Raw genomic sequence first — 18,801 nt, forward strand, 5'->3', positions numbered from 1 at the left:
AAATCTGCCATTAGGAAAAACAGAGGCCATATTGAATTTTGGAGCAGATTTGAGATGTCCCCATAGACTCTCTATTGTGCATTTCAATCATTAATTTCAGCACTTTCCTTTGGATATTGCCAGGTGGCCAACTTAATTTTCATTTTTCCAGTTTAGTCAACCTTTGTATACGCAGTGTTGGGCATTACGCATTTCAAAAGTACTGCATTACTTTTTGCTGTAAAAGTGTAAGGCATTACAGGGTGGAAATCTGTAATATTTAATTAGTTACAATGCATTGTACTGTGACCTAGATTTCAATGGTGTTCCCTGTGGTGGGTCAGAAAGAAGCTATTATTGAAACTGATCATTTTTGGTCTGCATGCTGCCAAAACACCTCCTGGACAGGAGGTGAAAATGTCATGACTCATGAGCTTGATTTACACTGTAAATCACCAGATCCATATTTAGGCCTATATTTATTATTTGCAAAAGTAACCTAAGTAATGAAAAAGTAGTGTAATGCATTACATTTTACATGTAGTTATATTGTATGGTAAGGGATTATTTTGAAAAGACAGCAACTAATGTATTACAGTTTTTGAGTAACTTGTCCAACACAATGTATACGAATAGGACAGGAATAATACTGGGTATAGGTAATGTTTTATGAATATGACTTCACAGTATAGTGACAAGTGCGTGAAAATAAGCCGTTTCGGAAAATGGCGGCCATAAGTTTCAATCTCTTCCAATAGGCCTTCCGGTCTATAATCCTTGTATTGGTAGGACAATAGGCCTTATTTTCCCAGCTGTGTATATACTCTTTATGTGCAATTCAACTATTATTCTGAACACTCTCCTTTGGATATTTCAAGGTGGCCAATAGGCCAGAATAGAGCTGAAAATAGTTAATCTTTCATGAATATCACCTTATAGTATAGTGCAGGGATGGGCAACTGGAGGCGCGGGGGCCACATGCCTCCTCACTCACTGTGGCCCTTAGAACTTAAAAAATATGACAAGATTATTTTAAATCAGTACTGAATTCATCTGTTGTAATTATAACGTTGGCAGAGAACAGTCCTATTCCTTCCAAACAATGTAGGCAGTCAGTGAGCAAACAACTGCATCTCGAACTCATGTGGCCCTCCGATGGTGGCCATGAAAAAATGTGGCCCTCCTTATCATGAAAGTTGCCCATCCCTGTTCTAGTGAATAATGCATGAAAAACAGTCATTTTGGAAAACGGAGGCCATATTGAATTTTGGGTAAAAATTGAGATGGCCCAATGTATTAATCTCTTCCAATAGGCCTTCTGGTCAGTAATCGACAGAAAACTTCGGAAGGATGAAAGGCCTAATTTTTCCTCCTGGTGACCTGCCTATATGTAGGCCTATTCTAGGCCTATATGATTATACATCTGGAGCAGTGCATCCATTTTTCCATGATTTCACTGAAGTGGAAAGCTGTTCAACCTGCCCAAGATATACCGGTAGCCTAGGCCTTTTCAATTCGAAGGAGGCAAAGTTGCAGCAGTTGTCAACCAGTAGGTCAGTGGTGCGCACATCCAAGACGCAGGTGCATGACAAAAGGCCAAAATATTGTAAAAATAAAGAAGAATGTCCGCACACTGCTCCCGTGTTGCTTTTTTATTTTTGTCAAGTGAGCGCTTTCGAGCTTTCGCTCTTCATCAGACTTCAGCAGTAACAACCAGCCATCTCTGTATTATTTTGGGTTGTTTTGTGTTTAGGCCTACGTCTGTTAGGCGAGTTATACACATATGCTACGCACTGTTTGTTCATTCATCATTTTGATGATAGGCCTAGGGTCATTTTTCTGTAGGCCTAAGCCTACTGTTCTGATTCTGAACAAGTTTATCAGTCACACACGAGGACATGTAATGCTCATTCTTAACACAAGATGATGTAGCCTCACCATTGTCCAACATTCACCAGAGGGACTCCAGTCAGCCTACCCAACTACCGTAAATGACGCAGATGCCTACTCCGGGGAAGTGCCACTACCTGTAGTAGAAAAGGAAAGACAAAGTGAGATTTTGTATTGCAGCTTTAAACGTGTTCTTGTACGTCAATTGCAGTCTAAAACTTTTCTTGTACACCAAGCGTGAGTATGCTCTTTACATCACGAAGTAGCACATTCTATAAGCCTAATTTACATTTTTAAACGGTACAGTTAGAAATTGTTTGTTTTTTCAAGTAGGCTAATTACGATTTAACTGCTATACACCTATCCTTTTGAGTGTGACGGAATTGCTTATGAAAAGAAAACGACACGTCGACTGACTGGGAAGATTGGAGGAAATGTGAACGGCATGAATGATTTGGGATGTTGCGCGCCTTTGTTTTAGTGAACGTTTTGTTCGGATACCGTAGGCTACACCACCGTTACTAAGTTGATGATGGTTGTATTGTTTATTAGTGACAGGCCCTATTTATGTCAACCTAGAAAATCTTACTTCTACTTACTGTGTTAGGGAAAACAACCAGCCCCATACCCTCAGTGGTCCCCAAGGACCATCCTGTTGATAGGAGACGCACCGGAGGGCATGCAGCTAGAGCAGGGGAAAACAATAAAGCTGAAATAGTAGGCAAGGCACCTGCCTCCTCTCGGCAGGTTGATTTTGCTTACAGAAATCCTGGACTGTAAAATAGCCTATTAAAAATGATATACAATTGTGCTCATAATAATAACAGTGCATTTACAAAGATGAGTAGGCCTAAATGTCAAAATTCTTCAAATAAATAGTAGGCCTTACTTTAATGAGCAAAAATGCTTTAGGGACTGTACTGTAAACCCACTGCATACCGGTATTCTATTTCAAAGCAAAAAAAAGATAAAGTAATTCAGTTTCATAATATTTCATAGAAAGTAAAGAAATGGCATGTCCAAAAAATAGCAGTGTTGACATCTGTCATTGGAAACTTAAAGATGTTCCAACAAATTCTTGAAATTTCACCTTTGCTGAGCATCCTAAACTAATATTTTGTAGCATAACCTTGGTTTTTAATAACAGTTTCACATCTGCATGGAGTCGATCAACGTCTGGCAGCGGTCAACAAATATTGCAGCCCCGGTCAAATGTAGGCCTATTACATTCCACAATTCCCCTGCGTTTCTTGTTTTTTCCTCATGAACAGCCTTTCTGTCAGATTAAGGTCTGGGAATAAGTCCTGTTGCCCCATTCTGAAGAGAAAATGCCTTTGAAGTAGATGTTTCAACAAGACAATGACCCCAAACACACCACCAACAAGCGAGCAAAATCATAGTTCCAGACAAACAGCATCCAACTAATGGAGTGGCCAGCACAATTCCTGGACCTTCATCCCATCGAAAACTTGTGGGCTGACATTTTTAAAAAATGCTATATGTTCATGAGGTAAAATCAAGAAATGCAGAGGAATTGTGGAATCCAATACAGTTAACCTGGGCTGCACTACCCATTGACCGTTGTCAGACTTTGGACAACTCTATGACCCACAGATGCAAAGCAGTTATCAGAAACTCGTTATGCAACAAAAAATTGTTTAGGATGCCCAGCAATGTTGAATTTTCAGGATTTTTGTTTGTTTGCACAGTACATACATGAGTTTCCAAGGACAGATACCAATTGCTATTTTTTTAACATTGTATTTCTTCACATTCTTTGAAATATTATAAAATTGAATTACTTTTCCAATGATCTTGCTTTGAAATATAATGTGCAGTGAATGTGCAGTGTCCCCAATGCATTTCTGTTCATGAAAGTAGAATCTATCTAAAAGAATATCACAGTGTGATTGATTTAAGATTGTCATGGGGCAGGGATGTCAAACTGGGGCCAAATGGCCCATGGAGTCATTTAATTTGACCTGTGAGAGAGTTTCAAATCTGGGGTGCATTTCTCAAAAGCGTAGTTGTTAGCGGTTAGCAACTTCTGTAGTTGCCAATGGGAAATGGCATTGCAAACAATGAAGTAGCTACTGTAGTTAGCAACTGTGGTTTTGAGAAATGCACCCCAGGATTACAGTTGGCCCACATATACCATTATTTTGTAGTAACAAGCAACATTTGGTGTGTCACAGTGTTATGAAAACAGAAGTTGAAGGCAGGGAACTGATAGCCAGTGCCATTGTGTGGTGGGGAACTTATCGCCAGTGTAAAAGAGAACATGAATTCAATCACATGATGTTGTGTTTGACATTGACATTATGCTGTTTCTGTCATCAGTGATCATGGCCACCACCTCAGTCCCATACAACACTGGTGGCATGGTGGTGGTCACCCATGTGTACAATTGACATTCGCGAAAGGAGCGAGCTAGAGAGATTGAGAAGCCTGAAACATAATGTTCCTTGTTCAGCGTCTTTGGTCTTTCTGTCTCTCCTTTCCACTAAGGCCGTTTTTAATGAGGAGCACACAATGGGAAAATTACAGAGGTCACAAAGAACTCACACCTCTATGCTTCTTATCTGAAGCAACCTTGAATAGGCCTATGTATTCTCCTACTCACATAGTTCACTGGTGAAAACTTCAAAAGGAACAGATTGTACCAGTAAAAATAAAACAAACTCTTTGCTACAGATTATAGTTATTTTCATACACAGGAATATGAGTTGGCCCAAGCCAATGTAATATATCACACTCATCTACAAAAGAGTAGACCTATGCACAAATATTGTATGAGGGAATGATTGCTTGTGAAATTTCCCTTCAAGTATTATGTTTGTGAATGCGATTTTAGTCAGTTTTTATTACTAAATATTCAATTCGGCCTGTGGCTTCGTCATAGATTTTGAATCTGACACCCCTGTAATAGGAATGAGGGATTCTATGTTGGGCTAAATTCTAGCATGTGACATCAAAGCTACAAGCTGACTTCAACAGCTGTAGGCTGCAGAAATTGAAGGCAGGGAACTGATAGCCAGTGCCACTGTGTGGTGGGGATATCGCCAGTGTAAAAGAGAACATGAATTCAATAATATGATGTTGTGGACCATTGTTGACATTGGCATTGTTCTGTTTCTGTCATCAGTGATATCATGGCCACCACCTCAGTCCCATACAACACTGGTGGCATGGTGGTAGTCACCCATGTGTACCCCCAGCAAGGTGCCCAGGGCAATGGCTTACCCCATGTGTACCCCCAACAAGGTGCTCAGGGCAATGGCTTACCCCAGACTGGAGTTGCTGCTCCAGCACCCACCTCTGGGCTTCACAAGTTCCTGAAAGGGGAACCGTCTATCCTAGGCGTAAGTTTTTCATTACCCTGACATCATATGTTTTACCCATCTCTTGGAAAGTCCAGTACTGTATGTGATTTCGGAATGTCATTGTTCGAATTCGAATTGTCATTGTGAAATCTCTTTATCTGTGTGTGTGTGTGTGTGTGTGTGTGTGTGTGTGTGTGTGTGTGTGTGTGTGTGTGTGTGTGTGTGTGTGTGTGTGTGTGTGTGTGTGTGTGTTTCTTTTCTGCAGACTGTCCAGATAATGATAGGAATTGTAATATTCCTGTTTGGTATTGTTGGTGCATTTCATCCAACTCTGTCCATTTACAGCGGGATCCCCTTCTGGGGAGCCATAATTGTGAGATCCTATTGTTTGTCTTATATTATATTTTATATTGCAAGATCCTATTATTTTTCTTATATTATATTTTATATTGCAAGATCCTATTGTTTTTCTTATATTATATTTTATATTGCAAGATCCTATTGTTTGGCTTATATTATATTTCTGATGATTTTAACTGGCTGATTATTTAGTGCTAACTGAAGTGTTTGGCTAAAACATAGTCACAAGCCAATCAAATTTTAACTTAAATAGGTATTAACATAATTATTAATTTGATGCACAACATGTATTATTAACACAAAGCATGTGGTGTGCTGCCATTATTGGAAACCCACAATATTACAAAATACTGTAGCCTACATTTGAGTGCTGCAATCAATATAAATTGTTATTCTGTCTTTTAGTACATCACAGCTGGTTCTCTCACAGTGAGGGCTTACAAGCAACTTGGCAGTTGTATGGTGAGTAACTTTAGATCAGTGGCTCTCAACCTTTTCTAGAACAAATGCCCCCCAATCCTCATCATAAGCATGCAAATGCTTTTTGGGTGAAGTGTGTGTGTGTGTGTGTGTGTGTGTGTGTGTGTGTGTGTGTGTGTGTGTGTGTGTGTGTGTGTGTGTGTGTGTGTGTGTGTGTGTGTGTGTGTGTGTTTAACTGCAGTGCCTACCTGTATGTTTCCATGCAGGTCAAAGCATCCCTGGGGATGAGCATCGTCAGCTCCATAACGGCAGGTGTGGGAATCATTCTCCACTGCCTTGACTTCATTGTCCCAACCTACTACTTCTATTACTGTGACTACGCGGACTCTTATAACTGTCGTTACGGCAACGTAGCACTGCGGGTATGTACACTAAACCTGAACCGTGCCCTGTGATGTTTGCAATGAGCCCGAGAATGTTACCATTTTGATGGCAATATTGGTAGCCCCTTAATGCGTGCCGTACCTCCAGTGGCTCGCTGTAATAGTCATTGAAATGTACCTACCATAGCACTACAATACTATGACACAACACAGGCTCTTTATACATTTGTTGTTACCAGTATGGTAATGACCAAGTCGTGGTGCATTACTAAAGAGCCTGTGTTGTGCCATAGTATTGTAGTGCTCTTTAGTAATGCACCACGACTTTCATGCCCAAGACATGTGATGGATGCTGAAGTAGTCTACGTACATCAGTGTTTCGTAGACTCTTACTGCAGATGGGGTCGCCGACGGGCCTATTGACTATTTGCTGAAAATACTCTACTACATCATAACAACATTTGGCAGGACATTGCAGAGAGCCTTAAGTAACAGAAGCCATAGCCATTACAATTTTGGTGATATAGGTTATAACATAGGCTCTGCGCTAAGGGGTTAACTGGTGGGTTTGGACCCAAAAGTGGGTCACGGGAGGTTTGTGGGTGGGTCGAGGAGCTGTGGTGTAAAAATCTATTAAGTCTCCCTTTTTATTGCCAGTCCCAAAATTGAGACAAGAATGACAACTAGTAATCAAGTAACACACATGTAGTAAAACCTCTTTAAACCTTCCTTCTGTAGCTCTTTCAGTGCCATGGACTTGAAAACGAGTCTTTTCAGAATGTATGGCACAGTGCCAAAGACTTGGTATCAAGTCAATTGCGTTTTTTTTATGGGGGGTGGGGCCTAACACGTTGATCTGGTATGTTTGTTGTTCACATAGACAAAGAATTCAAATTTTCATGGCTCTTGAAAAAACACTCAAATGTTGAAAAAAGCCTGGCAACCCCCCAGTCTGAATTTGAAAATGGCTGGCACTGAATGAGTTAAAATTGTTGCAGTAGGTTATGCTCTCCAGTCCGTTAGCCTGCTTAAAGTCAACCACTGTTTGTTGCCAGGAATGCTTCATGATTTTGCACATATGTCGTAATAACAGTAAAATAACAGTCAACTACTTGCATGTTTGTTTGGTCCTCAACAGAGCAGACTGTGGGGAACGGTTGGCGTGATGCTGGTGCTGTCAATACTGCAGTTCATCGTCTCCATCTGCGTGTCGGCCTTTGGCTGCAAAGCCACCTGCTCAGGTGAAACTCAGGTGAGAGAAACTATGATGATTATTTGTGAAGGTTCTCGTAATTTATCCAGGTCACATTATACAAAGAGTTTAGCTGTAAGCAATTGGACTTCTCTTTGTTATAAGAGTTTCAGTTGCCTCTCCAATGGATTTCTTTCAGTTTCTGGTTGGAATTTCCTTGGAGAAGGAACAAAAACAGCTTTCAAGCTCTGAGAATAATAATAATAGGCTATATAACTGCATTTGTATTGCAAAAGTCATACAAGACATGCAGCTCAATGTGCTTAACAGTTAGATTAACAACGATGTTAAAATCTAAAATAATGAAATGACGTAAAAGAGTAAAATAAAATAAAATAAAATAAAATAGATGACAGACAAAATAGATAAAATAATATAAAATAAAAAGTGTAGCTGAAATGAAAGAAGACAAATTACCTACAAATAAACAGCTTTTATAATGGCAAGATTTCCTCTAACCAGCTAATTGTGTCATGAGGTACATTTTGCATGTGGCTACATTAATTTCTGAGTGGGTTTTTGCACCCAGTAATAGAATTTACAAATGAAGAGTTCAGATGCAAAACCCCCTAAGTGCCTTTTCAGAAAATAATCTTAATTAATTTTTATTTAATACAAAGCTATCAAAATTGCACATTTTTTTTTTTTATTTATGCAATATAACTATTTATATGTATTGTCAAGTACATGAATGTAAACCAAACCAACAACGGGGTTCTCTAAAAATATAGAAGTGCAGGTCTTCAGAAATGGAGTTAGGGGGTTTTGCATCTGAACTCTTCAAATAGCCTATCAATTTAATGTTTTGTCACCGCCGATTCTCAAACCAATATCTTAACTCTACATGAGTCCTGCGAAAGCCACTGAAAGTGAATGCAGCCATTGGAAGATGCACACAAATTCGAAGATGATTGTGACCAAAATGGATGCCAACAGGTGGTGATGAACAATAAAACGATGTTGTTAAATGCTAATACAAATTGAAATGTACATGAATTTCAGTAAACACCTACTTTATAATGATTTAAAGTCTGTATACATTTTTTGAGACAACTTGTATTTGCTGTGTGTGATGATTGCAGCCAGTCATATACGCAAACCAGATCCCCGCCTCTCTTCTGACCGCCCCACTGCCTACTGCTCCACACAACACATCTGAGGTAACTAAGGCATCACAAACAAGCACTACAATAGCCTATCAAACAAGGAGGGATTCCAAGGTGACTCTTCCAAAAAGTATAAAAAGCCTTCATTACAACATGGCTATTTTAGTTAAAAACACCTTTTTAACTTTAAACTTATAGCCATATTGTCGTACATGCCGCGTTGTTAAATAGCCTATCCATGTTTGAATGAAGTCTTTTTATAATTTGTGGAAAAGAAGAGTGCCTTGGACTCTCTCCTTTTTGAGGACTTTGTGCCCCCCCCCACATCAAAGAGCACCTTTCAAGATTTTTTATCTACAATTCCTGAGCCCTTTGTAGTTTTTCTCCATTTATGGAAATATTAGGCCTAATGAAAATACTAGATGTAGTGAAATCACAGTGGTCTGGAGACAATAGAAATGCGATTCAACAATATATTTATTTATTTATTGATAACAGATTATACATAATTCTTCATCTTGCTGCGCTTGCATGTTTGTGTTTGTGTGTGTATCAGTTGGCACATCTGCCACCCAGCATGCTGGCGCCTGCTCATCACGGCAATGCTGAGACTGCCCCCACTGGCCAATTTGGAGAACTGCCGCCTAAATACAGCCCTGCCGTGGAGGATACCTCTGCTCTATGTGGATGAATACATATGCTCTTCTCGCCAATATTACGGATGAATAGGCCTTCATAGCACTTCTTGCCAATAGGATGAATAGGCCTACGCATGGCTCCTCTTGCCAAAATTAGGCATGAATAGGCCTACATACATACAGCACTTTTCGCCAATTGGATAAATAGACCTACAGACAGCACTTGTTGCCAATATTAGGGATTGATAGGCCTACAAACCGCATCTCTTGCCAATAGGACGAATAGACCTACAGACAGCTCTTCTTGCCAATAGGACGAATAGGTCTACATACTGCACTTCTTGCTATTGCCAACCGTACCCTGACCCTTTTTTCATTAACTGCTTTGTTTCCAAGGTCAGAAGAAAAGTAAAATGCTTGTACGTTTTGGCTACATTGTCTTTGCAGCCTTTTTTTGTCGGTCCACTTTTTGGTCTATTAACAGCACAATGGTCTGAATTTGGTTTTCTTAAAGGGGACAGTATGTGAAAGTTGTGTGTACGTTTTTCAACGCTTGTTTTCATTTGTTAAGTGTTTTTATGCTGTACCGGTCACTGTGTCCAGATATTCAGGTTATTTTGATGATGTATATTCAAAGTCATACATTATAAAAAGAAGTTAGAGTTTATGTTATATGATTATCATGCACAATTGCTGTACAAGCTATATGCTTACACACACGATTTTACCTTCAAGTTTGTGCAATTAATGTGGCTTCAAATTATTTCTTAAAACAAAAGTCTGGCACAGTCAGGTTTGATGTCCATTTAACTGCTCCTTTTGTTCCTGTCTTTGTTTAGTCTAAAATAAATAAAAAATCAGAAAAATCCACAGTATTCTCATTTGTTATTTTCATTAAATGTGCACTGTGTAAGAATGTGGCCAGATTAGGTAATATTGCAACTATGCTGCTCATTGAAGCTGTGCTGCCTATTGCCAGATTTGATCTTTTCATGAATATTTGCTGAATAATAAACTAATAATTACTAGTATGACAAAAGTACAGTAAGTTTTGCAGCTAAAAATGTCAATTTCTGGAAATTCAAAATGGCGAACATGGAGAAGATCCCCCTTTTCATGTGAACAATTTTCCCATCATAATGAATATTTAAAAATCGATGGTTGTGGTTGGTATTCGTGAAAAAGTAACATTTGTGAATGAGCAGCATGACTTCTGGAAATTAACTAGGCTACTAAAACATTACACAGTGCACCTTTGAAAGTGAAAACATCTACATTTTACTGGTCTTAACGCAAGACTATAGGGATGCCAAATTACTCTCCACTTGAAATGTGCCACTGCCCGCTGTAGAGTGGCACATGAGAATGCCGCACATCTGCACCATGCTGAAAAAGGCAAGGTTGAGCCTGTGCAAATTGTAGGCTCAGGTGCTGTTTCCAAGTAGCCTGCTACTTTTAAAAACCTGCTATTTTTTCTCCTGTTTAGGTGTAAACGCAACATGGAGAAAAATAAATACTCGATTGTAACAAATGAGTTTTAGCCTCCTATATAGGATTTTTTTTAAAGCCTGCTTTTTTATATCTGGATTTAAAAAATCTGCTACGTGGAAACAGAAGGCCAAAACCGATTCAAGATTCAAGATTCAAGATTCAATATTCAAGAAGTTTATTGTCATTGTCAATGAAGTCAACGAAATTGTGGGTGGAGCAACAACACTGCGTAGTTTGAAGTAAGCCTATAGAAGTAACCAAAAAGAAGTAGTCAAATAAAGTCTAAATTCATGAAGTATATCATGAAGTATAATAAATTAAAGTAAATAATAGTAATAATATGAGTATTAACAAATTAATTTAAGTAAATCAAAAACAGTAAAATAAAATAAAAATGTGATCCTCTCCCCACAATTCAAAGTTAATAACCCAGTGCTGTTGATATTTTTAAGGTGCACACAACAAACACACACACACACACACACACACACACACACACACACACACACACACACACACACACACACACACACACACACACACACACATACACACACACACACACACACACACACACACACACACACACACACACACACACACACACACACACACACACATGTATGCACACATGTATGAATACACAAGATCAATAGGATGTTACAGTAGGCCTAAGTGCCATCCCTTAAAAGGAAAAAAAAACACAGAACACCAGTTCAGAGACCTATGTAAGAGCACTAGAATTAAGCAGTCTAATGGCTTCAGGGTACAGGCTATTAGAAAGTCTTGTAGTTCGTGCCTGTAATGACCTGTATCTTCTGCCTGAGGGAAGCAGTTGGAACAGGTGGTAAGCAGGGTGGTGACAGTCTTGCAAGATGTTTTGCACTCTTCGTAGACAGCGTGTGGTGTAGATTGTACCTATCTCTGGGAGAGGTGTCCCAGTGATTCTCTGTGCTGTTTTTACCACACGCTGGAGTGCCTGCTGGTCTGCTTTTGTGGAGCCAGAGTACCACACCAAAGACCCATACATCAGAACGCTGCTGATCGCACAGTTATAAAAGTTCACCAGCAGCGGTCTGGGGATGTGATAGCCTCTTAACTTCCTCAAGAAGTAAAGTCTTTGCTGGGCCTTACCCACGGCTGAGGCTATCTGTGTACCCCAGGACAGATCATCAGCCACAGTCACCCCCAGGAATTTAAAGCTGTTGACCCTCTCCACCACCTCTGAGCCGATTGGAGAGGGGTCTGTGAGGGGTCTTGTTCCTCCGAAATGTCTACAATAATTTCCTTGGTCTTTTTGGTGTTTAGGGCCAGGTTATTGTTGTCACACCATGATGCCAGATGTTGTACCTCCTTCCTGTAGTCCGTCTCATCGTTGTTTGTTATCAGTCCAAGAACGGTGGTGTCGTCAGCGAACTTGACTATGAGGTTGGAGGGGAAAAGAGGCAGAGCAGTCATGGTGTGAACAGGGTGTAGAGCAGAGGGCTTAGAACACATCCTTGGGGCGCGCCGGTGTTGATGGTAATAGTGGATGACATGTGATCACCTACTCTGACCCTCTGTGTGCGATCAGTCAGAAAATCCACAATCCAGTTGCACAAGGTGGTGTTTATTCCCAGCTGGTGTATTTTGGAACGAAGACTGTAAGGCCGGATGGTATTGAAGGCCGAGCTGTAGTCCACAAAGAGGAGACGTGCATAGGTGTTCTTTTGCTCCAGATGTCCAGGAGTGTGTGAAGCCACAATGGCGATGGCGTCCTCTGTGGAGCGGTTTTCCCTGTATGCGAACTGAAAGGGGTCTTGTGATGGTGTAGTGGCCGCTTTAATGTGTTTCATGACCAGTCTCTCCATGCATTTAGCAGGAATAGGGGTGAGAGCAACAGGCCTGTAGTCATTGAGACCTGTGATGTGGGACTGTTTGGGAAGGGGAACTACTGTGGCGGCTTTGAAACAGGCTGGGACCCAACCAGTGGACAGTGAGGTGTTAAAAATGGAGGTAAAAATGTCTGTGAGTTCTGCAGCACACTCTTTGAGAACCCGGCCCAGCACTCCATCTGGTCCAGGTGCTTTCCTGGTGTTAATGCTGCTAAGTGCACATCTCACCTCATGTGTGGTCAGGACAGGAGCTGGATCTGTACTAGGTAGGGGGGCAGGACAGGGTCTGTGTTCTCCCTGTCAAAACGGGCGTAAAAAACATTTAATTCCTCAGCCAATGTAGGAGAATTAGCAGAGGGGGGAAGAATATTACTTTTGTTGCCTGTTATGGCCCTGATGCCTTCCCACACCTGCCTGGTATTTGTGGTGTCAGCAAATCTGGCTTCGATGTGCCTTCTGTGTTGTTGCTTTGCAGTGTTGATGCCCCTCCGCAGCGCAGACCTGGCACTCCTGCGTAGATGTAACTAGGAGAAAAAAATATCCGGATTTAAAAACATCCTGCTACGTAGAAACAGCTCCTCAGTTTTCTGTTCTTAACTGACAAGAGAGGAACCCGGTGTGGTCTTCTGCTGTTGTAGCCCATCTGCCTCAAGGGTGGACGTGCTGTTCTTTCAGAGAGTCTCTTCTGCATAACTTGGTTGTAACAAGTGGTTATTTGAGTTACTGATGCCTGTCTATCAGCTCAACCCAGCCTGGCCATTCTGTTCTGACCTCTGGCATCAACAAGGCATTTTCGCCCACAGAACTGCTGCTCACTGGATATTTTCTCTTTTTCACACTATTCTCTGTTAAAGGGACACTGTGCAGGAAATGGTCAAAAAAGGTACTGCAACTATGCTGCTCTTTGAAACTGGGCTGCCTATTGCCAAATTTGATCTTTACATGAAAGTTTACTAAGTAATAAACAAATATTTTATAGTATGGTCCAAGTAGAGTCATTTTTGCAGCTAAAAATGGCTATTTTTGGAAATTCAAAATGGCGGACCATGGAGAAGATCCCCCTTTTCATGTATGAAAAGTGCAATTTTCCTAATCTTCATGAATATTTAGAATTTAATGGTGGTGGTAAGTATTCATGAAAAAGGTAACATTAGTGAATGGGCAGCATGAATTCTGGAAAGAAACAACTAAAAATCTCACACAGTGTCCCTTTAAACCTACAGATGGTTGTGCATGAATATCCCAGTAGATCAGCAATTTCTGAAGTAGTCTAAGTAACCAGCCTGTCTGGCACCAATAACCATGCCACATTCAAAGTCGCCATTTTTCTCCCTCATCCTGATGCTTGTTTGAACTAGCAGATCGACTTGACCATGTCTACATGCTCAAATGCTAGTGGTGCTTAACTCGAATCTTTGAGGCGTCCGGGTTGATTGGATCATTCCAAGGAGAGTATCCGGATTAGACGGATCACTCGGGTCACACGGATCACTTATTTAAAATAGGCCTAAATAAAAATAAATAATAATAATGTATTTTTTAAAACGTTTCTGCCGTTAAATAGCTATGCCTTTGTTGTTCCATTTATCAATTCATGTTGATAAATCAAAGAGTAAGACAGTTTGATCAACAAAACTCACTTTATGAATGTCACAGTTCCTAAACTCATGCTGCGATCCGACTACCTCTCCTCACTAAACATGCGACCACAACTCGAACAGCCTTTGGCAGCAGTGAAACGGCATGTTCCTGATTTTGCAATAAATAATGTGTGTGTTTGTATTTAAGAAGACTAAAAGTCAAATATTTGGGAGCAGAAGTCTAGTTGAGCAGGGATAGTCAGGAGGCGAGCAGCAGATGACCACTCGCTTCCGCTGCCGAGTTACCTTGCGACTCGCACACTCGTGGCAAAAACGAAACTTAAGCGTTGATCCGATCCGTAGGGGATTCGCTGCTACCAACAACTCAGTCAGGATTCGTCTCACCGAGTCGCCGAGGGCGCCGCTGCTGAGTGACTCGGACGAGGGGAGTGACAGCAGTGGCTTTAAAGACTGTAGCCTACGCTGTAACGCAGTGAGTGATAGAGTCACGTCTATAATTTCCCTAAGAGTAGCCTACAGAGTGAGATGTTAAAGCGTTGGCAGAGCACTGTTAACATTTAGAAATGTAGGCTAGAGCTCAACAGAGTCAGAAGCACACACATAGGGAGCGGGGATCCGCGACTCAATTGGCCACAACAGGCTGGACGGATCAAACAGGCTCGATGAATGACGAGGCGGGAGTTGGTTCAGTTTTACTCAGTGAGTGTTCATGGCTGAACAGCATACTAGGGAGATTAGAGAATGGCTGTTGTAGTCAACTAAAGAGGATATATTCCGGTTTCACAATTTCTCGCGCTGTAACTGCCATTTTGTTGACATATTAATGAAATGCCGTCTGACCCGCCTTTGGCGGATCAATGCACGACAGCCATCCGGTCTGTTCGGATGAGGTCTTTACCCGGCTCTCCAACCGGATCCTCCGGGTTTTATATCATCTCTATCAAATGCATTGAGTTGCCACCATGTGACTGGCCACTAAGAAAATTGTGTCAAGTAATTTGACTGGTGTGCCTAAAGTGGCAGGTGAGTGTGTGATCAATGTTGATAGTTAATTTAATTAATTGCACAAACATTGACACAATTAAAAGAATAACATATTTTAATCGCAGCAGGCCCTATAATAGGCTATAATTAGGTAATTGTGGATTACACCACTAGGCTGGAGGGCAGCATTACGCCTCATGGTGTAGCCTACAAACTGCTGAAATTGATTTGATTTCTCTGTTATTTTTTTCAACTGTTGAATCAACAAAGTCTGTCCTCTGAAGCGGGGCTGTTTTCTAATCGTCAGGGTTAATGTTTGGAATATAGGCTATCGAAAGCATTGTGTTATATAGGCCTATATAGCTAATATATATAAATAAACAACAATGTTATTTTAGAAGGTCTACCTACTTAGGCCTTGGGCCTACACTTAAACATTTGTAGGCTTTGGCCTACTGATCTGTTGATTAGGCCTACCGCATTGAAAAAATAACAATATTTTGTTGATTGGGCTAATTTGCCTATATCATTAGGCCTATTCAGAATCCATGTGGAGAAAAAAAACTTATCACTGTTCAGATATTTCAAATCCGGACACAGTTGAACAATACACATTTGGATGCTATTGGGCGTGACAGCTCCTGTTGGTGGATTGTGATGAATCTGCTGACCTTTGATTCCAGTCAGATGCCTTTTAGCAAGCCATGTGCATGTGCGATGCGAGAGAAGAACTTACACGATGCGCTAGAAGCGGAAAGCTGTCTAATATCTAGGCTACAAAAAATAAATTTGAGTACAATTATAACCAAAGGATTTGCTTGACCAGTAAACGGAGTCATTTTGAGTAGAAGCCCTTCTACCTAAAAACGTGAGAGGATTAAAAGACAGAAGACATCGGCAAATGGCCTACGCTGGACACACAGGTGGATAGAGCATTTCGTCTCATTCTCTTTTGCCTAGGCTGCGATGTGTAGGCCTATTGCCGTCTTGCTCTTGAATATGTGTATATCCCACCAATAGTAGCACAATATTAAAAAAATCGACGTGTCATGTCAGGCAAAATTGTGTTGGGGCTGGAAAAGACGCACGCTATCTCATGAGTTTTCTAGTTAACAGCGTTGTTTGCAGCTCCACCAGATTGTTGCAGTCTCTCAGCTGGCCCCACGACCCTCGCGGACCACTAGTAAAACTGAAAGTCTTCTGCATTGACGTGCATTATTAAGGTCAGTGTTTTCCCCCTAAGAGTCCCTAGTCTAATCCAGCCTAGAACTAATGACATTTGGCCTGAGCTACAGGGGACCTCCTCGGCCCACCGCCTCTGTAGAGTCTGCCATTTTCGGTAACAACTTGATAACTGGTGGTTGTTGGTGACCACTTTGGTAACAACCCCAGGGGTTAAACGTAACCATTGAGAATATTGTTAAGCCTTTTCTTGTTTAGTTTGGTGTGCAGTAGTTTCATTCAAGCATTTATTTAGTTTTACTACTTTTCTTGCCAACTAATTACAGGCCCAGGCCTATCCTTGCGATGTCAGGCTGGGGCAAAGCAGATGATGAAAAAGATGTGCATTTCAAAGTTAAACGCTCCCCTCTGGAAAGTATGCAGAATTCGTTCGTTTACTCATTCATTCAATATTGTTAGGCCTATCTACCTGGCCGACCATCCGGAACTTCTAGGCTATACTGAAGATCGCCAATAGGTGGCAGTCACTGACTGCTAACAGCTGGCTACCATTTCATTTCGTCAGGTTGCCCACTGCCCAGTTTTCCTGGTCTCTGACGTTTGAGCAAGAGAGGCCTTCCAAACGTGCCTATGCCTATAATAGGCCTATTGTGGATAGGAATTACAGACAGATGGCGGGAATATGTTGGCATTTCAACTAAATTCCCTAAAACAAGTACAGTTGGTTTGCAGTTGGTCATGTGTTAGCACATTTTATAATCGCGTCTCTGCCAGTGCCAATGATCGTGAAAAATTGCAGCTATTTTAAAAGGTTGCGAGCCTGCCAGGAGTCGAACCTAGAATCTTCTGATCCGTAGTCAGACGCGTTATCCATTGCGCCACAGGCCCGACGGAGAGAAAAAACGGCCACGGTAATTATAAACCAATCAGCGTCGACTGCCAAATCAGCCAATCATATTGTTTTTGTGTAATCCAACGCTGTTGGCTGTTAGGGATATAACTAGTTCCGTTTCCACTTGGCCATTATCTCTACAAATTAATGTTTTTAGAAAGTGTTTATTTGCCGCAGGGAAAGTTTTAGACAGTCTAACAAAAAAAGAGAAAAAACCCGTCTGGTGCTGGTGCTAGAGCCCTCGTATGTGACACGTCACTGAAGGTAGGGCTGATGTAAAAATGGCGACTGCCTACGAGAGCTTCAATTTGTAAGTATCCAATGGGTTTTCCAACACGAAGTGTGTTATCATCTCTGAGCCCAAACGTATCAGTTCTGCAACAGGGGCACTATCGATTCACTAGTGTCTGTCAAGTTTTATGGGAAGGGGTGTTCAGACGTGTGTATTTATGTGCCCTTATGCTCATTCAGTAGCCTACTTGACAGCTTGCTACAACAGCTAATGCTAGTTACATCATGAGAAAGACGTGGAAGAAAATATACGTGTTTGTGTAATTGCCAACTGTGCAGAGGCTCGCAAAGGTTTACAATTGTATTTATAATGATGGCTGTGCCACGAAGATAGTCACATTGGAGATCCCCGCCAAGGCATAGATTATGGGTCATAGCTGACTAGTTAGCCAGGTTGGTAACTGGGCGAACTGTCTTCACTCAACGTGTAGTTCCAGCAGTCAGTCACCTGCAACGAGAATAGGATATATCAACCCCGAATACACTGTTTGGAAGGTTGTAGTTAGTTTTAGTCCTTGTTTCTATGTTTAATACCTATTTGTCATCGGATTAATTTCTACGCTTAGTGACAGTTGAACATTGTCCACGAATACATTTCAGTTGAATGATTGAGTGAACCTTCAAGTCGACATGTCCACAACTATAACTTCCAAAGTCCATAAATTGTGTGAAGAGGTTCATTGAAATAATATAGGTCTACGTTTTTTAAAACTGGAAATGAAATGGATATTCATAGTACACTGCACATTCAAGTACATACCATGACAAACTACAACCCAGACAGCACACTTACGTCTTGCCAACGTTGGCAAGATGCTTTTTGCCCGATGTAAAATACATCGGCACGACGTCTTTGAAAGGACCGTTTGCTCATCGGCAAGATGTTGGGCAGACGTCGGCAAATAGGCGACAGGCGATGGAGAGCCAACGTTATGCCGATATAATTATTTATAGTCCTACCATGAGCCGACGGTTGCCCGCCTTATATCCGCTCATGAGCCAATGTTTAACCGATTTAATTACGACTTAATTACGACCTACTCGACGTACCCCATCTGCGCGAGGAAAGCATCCGGACGTCTCGAGGAACAGCTGATTTTAGGTTGCAGTTATGAAACTAGCATGTCAGAAAATC

General features: G+C 41.2%; 2 protein-coding genes and 1 non-coding gene across 3 annotated transcripts in view; 2 read left to right on the forward strand and 1 right to left on the reverse strand.

Annotated features, from left to right (window-relative positions):
* The first annotated feature begins 5,020 nt into the window (after positions 1-5,020).
* On the forward strand, positions 5,021-10,161 carry LOC134448367 (membrane-spanning 4-domains subfamily A member 4A-like). The gene is made up of 7 exons (XM_063198046.1): positions 5,021-5,231; positions 5,458-5,565; positions 5,958-6,014; positions 6,239-6,394; positions 7,494-7,607; positions 8,690-8,767; positions 9,270-10,161. The coding sequence occupies exons 1-7, from the start codon at positions 5,022-5,024 to the stop codon at positions 9,402-9,404; spliced, it is 858 nt and encodes a 285-aa protein (XP_063054116.1). The 5' UTR covers position 5,021; the 3' UTR covers positions 9,405-10,161.
* Positions 10,162-17,298: 7,137 nt separating this feature from the next.
* Positions 17,299-17,371, reverse strand: trnar-acg (transfer RNA arginine (anticodon ACG)). The gene has a single exon. It is a non-coding gene; the product is annotated as a tRNA-Arg (tRNA).
* A 188-nt stretch (positions 17,372-17,559) lies between these two features.
* Positions 17,560-18,801, forward strand: part of sacm1lb (SAC1 like phosphatidylinositide phosphatase b) — a 32,317-nt gene continuing 31,075 nt past the window's right edge. The window contains exon 1 of the mRNA XM_063198047.1: positions 17,560-17,685. Within this exon, the coding sequence (XP_063054117.1) occupies positions 17,657-17,685 (29 nt within the window). The 5' untranslated portion in view covers positions 17,560-17,656. The remainder of the gene's footprint in view (positions 17,686-18,801) is intronic.

Source organism: Engraulis encrasicolus, chromosome 5 (genome assembly GCF_034702125.1).
Source record: "Engraulis encrasicolus isolate BLACKSEA-1 chromosome 5, IST_EnEncr_1.0, whole genome shotgun sequence".
Taxonomy (NCBI): Eukaryota; Metazoa; Chordata; class Actinopteri; order Clupeiformes; family Engraulidae; genus Engraulis; species Engraulis encrasicolus.

What these genes read in the sequence shown, in the direction of transcription:
- LOC134448367 (XM_063198046.1), top strand. Translation starts at nt 5,022, where the DNA reads ATGGCCACCACCTCAGTCCCATACAACACTGGTGGCATGGTGGTAGTC. An exon ending in GGGAACCGTCTATCCTAGGC is followed by an intron (nt 5,232 to 5,457) that starts GTAAGTTTTTCA and finishes TCTTTTCTGCAG; the next exon opens with ACTGTCCAGATAATGATAGG. An exon ending in CCTTCTGGGGAGCCATAATT is followed by an intron (nt 5,566 to 5,957) that starts GTGAGATCCTAT and finishes TCTGTCTTTTAG; the next exon opens with TACATCACAGCTGGTTCTCT.